We start from the raw sequence: 8,143 nt of genomic DNA, 5'->3' as shown, positions 1-8,143 counted from the left end.
GATCAAAAGGGAGACAGCACCCTAATGAGCTAAGAGGCTGTACCTCAATACCTCAGGAGAGATGAGTAATCTGTCCTGTAACTGTATAAAAGTAGGTCCCGGAGTGCACATCTTTGGCCAGCCTAGGGGGCAGTGGAAAGTCCCGCCACTGACTGAGCTGTGTCCATTGCCAGGGGGCACATATTTGTAGTATGTCCTGTAGAGTCTATAGGAAACTATTACTGTGCTTCGTTTGACAATAAACCTAGCTCGGGTTCCTTCCTACCTTACTAGAGTCTATGGTCTTTGGGGGTTCTCTCGGGGTTTGCTGTCAGCTATCTGTGCAGAGCCGGGGCAGCACACAGAGGGAACACGCACACAGCCGACTGTTATCATCATCGAACAAGAGCAGAGCAACACACCGGAAGCTACTGACGACAAATGGGGCCAATTGATTAACTTTCTTGGCTTCATCACAGGCATTGGTACTGGGATCATGGCAGGTCCATTGTTTTTTCCAACTGTTTAAGGGTTTTTTCCTTGGAGAAACATCCCTTGTCTTCCCCCTGGGAGTTCCTCTCAGTCTTGGAGCTAGGTGTATGCGTGGACAGGCTACATCAGTGGGCGTCCAGTTTACAGCCACCATAGTAATTAAAGTGGTGGTTCATGTCCACCTTCTGTCAGCTGTGCTCATTCTCACCAGGAGTGCTTCCACCGACTTAACTGTGTGGGGCACTGACACCTGGAACTCCCCAGGGCTGATAGCCAACAGAAGATGTAAGTAACGCATGTCCACACAGGCACTGCATCACCCTAATTACATCTACCTACACCTCTCGCAGAGGTGGAGTTATTAGGTCACTGTAGTGGGTGGCTTATATTGGTGGGAGCTACATTTTAGTGTGGATGCTTACAGAGTTAGGTCAACATACGCTGCCCTAGGTCAACCAAACTCTGTAATGTAGACCAAGCCTTAAAAGCATAGGAAGAGGGAGGAACGGAATCTAATTTAATGCTGGTGCTGAGCCGTAGGTGGAAGTTTAAGTTGCTACCCCCAATTTCAACGTCAACTTCAAAGCCTTAAAACCCACAAAACAACATAAAATGTTTAGTCCATGAGTCAATGTCTACATTGACTATACTGAGCTTTAATTCTTAATTTTTTATCAGTAATCTTGTTAGTGAAATTCAGTGTTTACCTTTAGTTGTTCCAGTTGAAGCTTGTTAGCATTTTCACACACAATGAGCACATTCTGTAGATCTACAGATGCTTCAATATACTGGAGGCAGAGCTGTTCCAGTCGCGAGAGCTTGAAATTCAGGGCTAGTTTGTACACGTCCATGATAAGCAGTACATCCTGCACATGACCTGTACATCACAAAGGGAAACAGTGTCATTCCACAGCTCTAGAGAGCTTCTAATATAAGATTCTTCAGAGATGTCCAGTGAGGTCAGAAATTTACTCAACCCAATTTCTGATGCCATCAAGAGTAATTAGGATAGCAGAACCAAGGGAGATTACCATTATGATCATCTACACTGATCTCCTGTTTAACACAGGTCACAGAGCTTCCCCAGAATAGTTCCCAAGGGAGATTTTTAGGAAAACATCCCATCTTGATTTTATTGATCAGTGATTAATGGTTAATTACTCTGTTAATATGTATGCCTTATTCCTGTCTGAATTTGTCTAGCTCAATGTGCAGCCATTGCACTGTGTTATACCTTTCTCTGGTAGACTGAGAAGTCCATTATTAAAAAATTTTCTCTATGTAAGTCTTATAGACTGTAATCAAGGCACTCCTTAACCTTCTCTTTGTTAAGATAAATAGAATGAGCTCTTTGACTCTGACTACATATTATGTTTTCAAATCCTTTAAGAACTCTTATGGCTCTTTTCTGAACCCTCTTTGATTTTTCAATATCTTTCTTGAGCTGTGGACAACAGAACTCAACACAGAATTCCAGCAGTGGGTACATCAGTGATAAATATAAAGATTTGCTCACAAATTGCTAATATTCAATTTTCATATTTTTTTTTAAAAAGCCCCTGTGGGCCAGGTTTGGTTTGCAGAATCCTCCTTCTGCTGTCCTACCTTTGCGTGGGTATTTTATTTTATCTGTGTACAGGAACTGCATGAGCACCTCAAAGGGCTGAGCTTCAGCTTCTCGGATTGTCACTTCCAGCAGGGGTTGCAGACAGCACAGCTTGACATTGCCACAAATCCCCTCGTTCTGAGACAGTGCTTGTCCCTCTTCTTCAATCTCTTGCTTAGATTTCTAATGGGATAGAAAAACAGTAAACAAAGAAGCAAAGGTCTGGGTGTGTCCCTGGGACTGGGGTTGAGAAGGGCTGGTTTGTCAGGAATAAACTGTGTTTGTGGGTGTGCATTTGACAGACTGTGATGTGATACACGGGGCTTTGCATTGTACTTCCTGGAGATGTGCTGTGGAGTTGGGTCCCTTCATGCCCTGAACTGGTTTTGTGACATTTATCTTGAATTTCTCTGCATTTCAAAATAAAGAGAGCCTCAGCCATGGAGCTCAGCAATGAAATGTACCATTTTCCCTTCAAAGAGGTCCATAGGGTGCTGGAAAGTCTCCTCTGTGCACAACTGCATGTACACTGGGCAAAGTGGCTGCAAGGCCTCCAAGTAAACTGCTCTGCTACAGCAGGCCCCCATGACAGACACCGAGATAGCACACAGTGTTGGATCCTCTGGCACAGGAGGCATCTCAGGCAGATCAGAGGCAGGGGAAGGCGTAGTTGAGACAGTACTGCACCCTGATGATTCCCAGCTACCACAATGTCGATTAGGGCTAAGGCAGCAGGGGGTGCAAGTTAGTGCAGCCCTGGGATTGCTTTAACCAGCTTGTCTGGCCAATCTGTCCCTTATCAATCTCAGCATAACAGAGGTACAAAGCCTACCCTCTCATCCTGGTGCTGACCTGGGAACCCAAAATGCTACAGACAATCCAGACATTCTCAGACTGATCGTTTCACTTCTCTGCAGAAGCACTGGTCACATCAGAAGTGAGCTCCTGGCTGAAGCTACTGGAAGCTCGTGGAATCTCCTTCACCAGAGGTGTCCAAAAGGAGGCTGGATAGCCATCTGTCTTGGATGGTTTAGATAGAACAAATCCTGCATCTTAGCAATGGGTTGGACTAGATGACCCTTGCGCTCCTTTCTAACCCTACTGTTTTATGATCTATGAAGCTCCTTGTGACAGGGCATACCTATCCCGCACCAGTTCTGTCATAAATATAAAGAAAAAGGTAGCATAAGATCCCTCCTTGGCAGCTGTACTGAATCGCTTTACCTGTAAGGGGTTAAGTAGCTCAAATCACCTAGTTGGCACCTGACCAGAAGGACCAATGAGGAAAGAAGATACGTTCAAATCTGGAGACAAGGAAAGTGGGGGAGAGGAATTTGTTTGTGGCTCTTTTTGTTTGTTCTATTTCTGGATGGATGGAGAGACCAAGCAGGTACATCTCCTGAAAACAAACCTGGAATGAGGCATCTAAAATTACAGAAATTGTAAGTAAGGTAAGGAAACGCGTTAGGTTATCTTTTGTTTTGGCTTGTGAATTTTCCTGTGCTACAAAGGTAGCTTTGTTTCTGTTTTTGTAACTGTGAAGCTGAGGCCAGAGGGGAGTCCTCTGTGTTTTAAATATTTTTATTACCCGATAAAGTTACCTTCCATTCTGATTTTGCAGGTGTGATTCTTTTACTTTTTTCTTTATAATAAAGTTCTTTTTTAATAACTTGATTGATTTTAGTGTCCTAAAAAAAATGGTTACCTACCTTTTGTAATTGTTGTTCTTCGAGACACGTTGTTCACGTCCATTCCACATTAGGAGTGCACGCACTGTGTGCACGGACCTCAGAAACGTTTCCCTTAGTGGTTCCCATCAGGTCAGCAGGGGCGCCTCTAGAGTGGCGCCTCTATGCTGCTGCATATATACCCCTGCCAACCTGACCCCCCTTCAGTTCCTTCTTGCCAGAGACTTCGAAAGAGGGGAAGGAAGGTGGGAAGTGTAATGGACATGTACAACACATCTTGAAGAACAGCAGTTATGAAAGGCAGGTAACCGCTTTTTCTTCTTCGAGTGCTTGTTCACGTCCATTCCACATTAGGTGACTCATAAGCTTATCATAGGAGGAGGGTAGGAGTCATGGAGCAATTGACTGAAGAACAGCCCTGCTGGTTGACTGTGTAGTGGGCTGTGAATGTGTGCACCAATGACCAGGTGGCTGCTTTACAGATCTCCTGGATTGGGATGTGAGCCAGGAAAGCTGTTGAGGACGCTTGTGCCCTCGTCGAGTGAGCCGTGATTGCTGGGGCTGGAACACTGGCGAGTTCGTAGCACGTGCAGATGCAGTCTGCAATCCACGATGATATATGTGGCGCTGAGACCAGAAGCCCTTTCATTCTATCGACTATGGTGACAAACAATTGCGTCGACTTGTGGAAAGGTATAGTTTGCTCCATATACAACGCCAGGGCCCTTCGAACATCCAGAGTGTGCAGGATACGGTGACTTGGGTCCATGTGTGGTTTAGGAAAGAGTACTGGCAAACAAATGTCCTGTCCCATATGAAATTGTGACACTATTTTAGGGAGGAATTTAGGGCATGGCCTGAGATGCACTTTGTCCTTATAAAAAATTGTATAAGGAGGCTCCGAGGTTAGGGCTCTCAACTCAGACACCCTCCTTGCCGACGTAATGGCCACTAGGAACGCCACCTTCCAGGAGAGGTGAAGCAGAGAGCAAGAGACCAGGGGCTTGAAAGGGGGCCCCTTAAGCTTGGAAAGGACCAGATTAAGGTTCCAGGGAGGGACTGGCAGGCATGAGAGCGCACTCCTTCTTGCCTGTTGACGCACAAAATTGAGGCCAAATTGTCTGTCAGGATTCACACCACAGGTGTGGCAGGAAAACCCCGCAGGCCAGCCAGACCACTCTGAGCAACTTGACATTTATGTGTAACATTGTCTCCTCCAGGGTCCACATCCCCTGGGTCCGGAGATGTCCGAGGTGCACCCCCCAACTGAGGTCTGAAGCGTCCGACATTAGCTCAACAGATGGAGCAGGACTGTTGAACGGGACTCCTTCCAGGACCTTCTTGCGATCGGTCCACCAACACAGCAAGGTGAGAACCACTGGAGAAATGGTTATGGTGTTTTCCAGGTGGCTCCTGGATTGGGAATAGGTCTACGCCAGCCATTGCTGCAGGGGCTGCATGCGGAGACTGGCATGGTAGACCATGTATGTGCAAGCTGTTATGTGGCCTAGTAGGCACAGGCACACTCTGGCCATTGTCAGGGGAAATACAGACACTTCCACGATGAGGTCCGTCAGGTCCTGAAACCTGTCTAATGGCAGGAACGCTGTTGCCCGGGTTGAGCTGAGCACAGCCCAGATTAATTCTATCATTTGAACTGGAACTAATGTGGACTTTTTGTAGTTGACCAGTAGTCCCAAGGAGCAGCGCATGGCTTGTAGCGTAGTGACATCACGTTCGACCTGAGCCTTGGAGCTGCCTTTGACCAACCAGTCATCGAGGTACGTGTAAATCTGGATACCCTGATGCCTGAGGTAGGCCACAACTACCGCCATACACTTGGTGAACACCCTTGGTGCTGTAGCCAGGCCAAATGGAAGGCCGCAAACTGGTAGTGGGCTGAGCCAACAGTAAAATGGAGAAAGCATCTATGTCCTGGGATGATCGCTACATAAACGTATGAGTCTTTCAGGTCGAGCGTGGCATACCAATCTCCCAGATCCAGGGAGGGGATAATGGAGGCGAGGGAGAACATGAGAAACTTTAGCTTCCTTAGGTATCTGCTGAGGTCTCGCAGATCCAGGATGGGACAGAGACCACCCTTGGCCTTTGAGATCAGAAAATACTGGGAACAGAAACCCATGTTCCGGTAAGGAGGCAGGACCTCCTCCACTGCCCTCAGCTGTAAGAGCTTCTGAACCTCCTGCTTGAGAAGATTCTCATGAGAAGGGTCCCTGAAAAGGGGTGGGGAGAGGTGGAAATAAATTGGAGGGTGTAGCTGTGAGTCACTGTACTGAGGACCCAGCAGTCTGAAGTTATTGCTGACCATGCTGGGAGGAAAGGCAGTTGCAAAAAATTGAGAAAATAGGATTCAGGAAACAGACTAGTAGGTTGCCTCTGGGTGCACCCTCAAAATGACTTTTTAGTTCCTTGGTTGGAGCAGGTCAAGCCTGACTAGGCAGAGAGTGGGGGTGGCTGGCTCGTGCACCATCTGTAGCCCTTAGGCTTTTTGTATGGTGGGTCCTGCTGGGGCTGGCTCTCTTGCCCCTGGGGAAGTTACGGTTTGAACCATTTATGTGCCAGGCCCAGAACGTAGAGCCCCAGGGTTTTTAGGGTGGTTCGGGAGTCCTTCAGCCCATGTAACTTGTTCTCCATCTGCTCCACAAACAGGGCCTGGCTATCGAAGGAGAGGTCCTGACTTAACTGCTGACCCTCAGAGGACAACCTAGAGAGGATCAGGTGACTGAGACTATGTAAAAAGAGATGGAACCTGACCACTCAGACCTCCTCCCTTCTCTTTTCCCTCTACTAGCTCCAGTACTCAGCTTCACTGTCTTCCTGCTCTGCAGTCCCTATCCTTCTATCCCTCTTTGGATGTATGAACTCTTCCCTCCCTTCTGTGTCTCCTAGGCTCTTTCCCTACTTCCTGCAGCCTCTGCCTGCAGGCCAAGCTTGGGTGCGTCCCTCTTTAACAACTCTTGGTGTGCCCTAGTGTCATCTGGAGGAACTAGGTGAGGGGGCTCCGTGATGGTCTTGTTCGGTGACAATGAGGAAGAGGCCGGTACCACGGGTTCCACAACAACCACTGGTTGCCGTTCCTCTTGGTCTACATGGACTTGCGGGGTCTTATCCCCCGGGGCCTCAGGCACTGGAGGGGGTTGGGTCATTGATGCCACAGGCCTGTCTGAGGCTCCTGATGCCGAGCGGGCAGTCTGGGAGGGCTGGGTGAACCCCCGTGGGTGCTGGGAGTACCACAGGCCCAGCCACGGGGCCTGGGGCCACGGGGCAGGTTTCAGTAGTGATGATGCAGGCAGCACTGAGGGTCTGGGAGGCTGCCCCGCCAATTTTGGAGCCTTGCTCCATACCAGAGCCATATGTGGAGCGATTGCTACCCAGTGACCCAGATCCACTAGAGCGGCAATCCTGTGCTTGGTGATAATCACGGTCACATCTAGAGGAGGACCGGTCCAAGCAGGACATGCACTTTCGTGGGGATCTTGGTGCCTGGCGGTGCTCATCAGATTCGCCACAAGGAAACTGGCAATCCACGCCTCATGCTTCAAGACCAGGACAAGGACCAGGACCGGGACCTGCAGGTATCATAGGTCAGGCGCCTGGGGGATCTCTCCCCACATGGTGACACCCGTCTTGGGGAACGTTGGCAGTGCCCACGGCTGCGGTCTTCCAATTGTTCACGGGATCTGTTACGGCTTTCCAGTGACGCAAAGGGCCAGTCCCGACATTCCTGTTAAGACGCACGTACCTCCAGATAACCGGTGAAGTCCACCTCAAATCCCTCTGCTGGTAGCCAAGGTCCAGTGACTGTAGCAGGCTCCAATGCATTTGCCTCCCTAAATCCAAGCCATGATGGCTTCAAGCGGGTGAACGGTGGTGGGATGTCCCCTGCGATGGGGAGCTGTACCACTGAGGGGAGGATGGACAGAAACGTCCCAAGGCAGGCTTACCCTGAGGTTTGGGCATGCCAGGGCCAGTGTGGGCGGCACCGGGAGCATCAGGATTTCCTGCGCAGTTTGGAGCCCTTCAGGCATCAAGGGCACCTGAAGCTGATGAAGGCTTGCCTCTGGCTTCCAGGCAAGGAATGGGGTGGGCTGCATCGCTCTACATGAGCTGAGGCCTGACTTCCTGACAGGGGAGATGAGCAACCCATTGCGGGTCTTAGCTCGCCCCCAGCCCCGTCCTTCCCCTTGCAGGGAGCAGGAGACAGTTCCCTACCGGCTTTCTTCAACTTCTTGGCTGGGGCCATGGATGGGGATCGGTGCCGGCTCATCGATGGCACCAGTGGGGTACTACACACCAATGCGATGGTGCTGGGTGCCAAGTTGGACCTTTGCTCCAGAGCTGGAGTGAACGCCAATTC

At 49.4% G+C, this 8,143-nt stretch overlaps 1 protein-coding gene across 1 annotated transcript in view; it reads right to left on the bottom strand.

Moving 5' to 3' along the window:
* The window catches only part of LZTR1 (leucine zipper like post translational regulator 1), a 258,107-nt gene that overhangs the window by 68,650 nt on the left and 181,314 nt on the right, over positions 1–8,143 (bottom strand). Inside the window, exons 13-14 of the mRNA XM_032795074.2 lie at positions 2,077–2,260; positions 1,179–1,348 (exon numbers count right to left, since the gene is read on the bottom strand). Coding sequence (XP_032650965.1) covers positions 1,179–1,348; positions 2,077–2,260 — 354 coding nt within the window. The remainder of the gene's footprint in view (positions 1–1,178; positions 1,349–2,076; positions 2,261–8,143) is intronic.

The sequence above is a fragment of the Chelonoidis abingdonii genome, chromosome 4, assembly GCF_003597395.2.
Source record: "Chelonoidis abingdonii isolate Lonesome George chromosome 4, CheloAbing_2.0, whole genome shotgun sequence".
Classification (NCBI taxonomy): Eukaryota; Metazoa; Chordata; order Testudines; family Testudinidae; genus Chelonoidis; species Chelonoidis abingdonii.
Note: the sequence above shows the minus strand (reverse complement) of the source record. Positions and strands in the feature narration are given on the sequence as shown.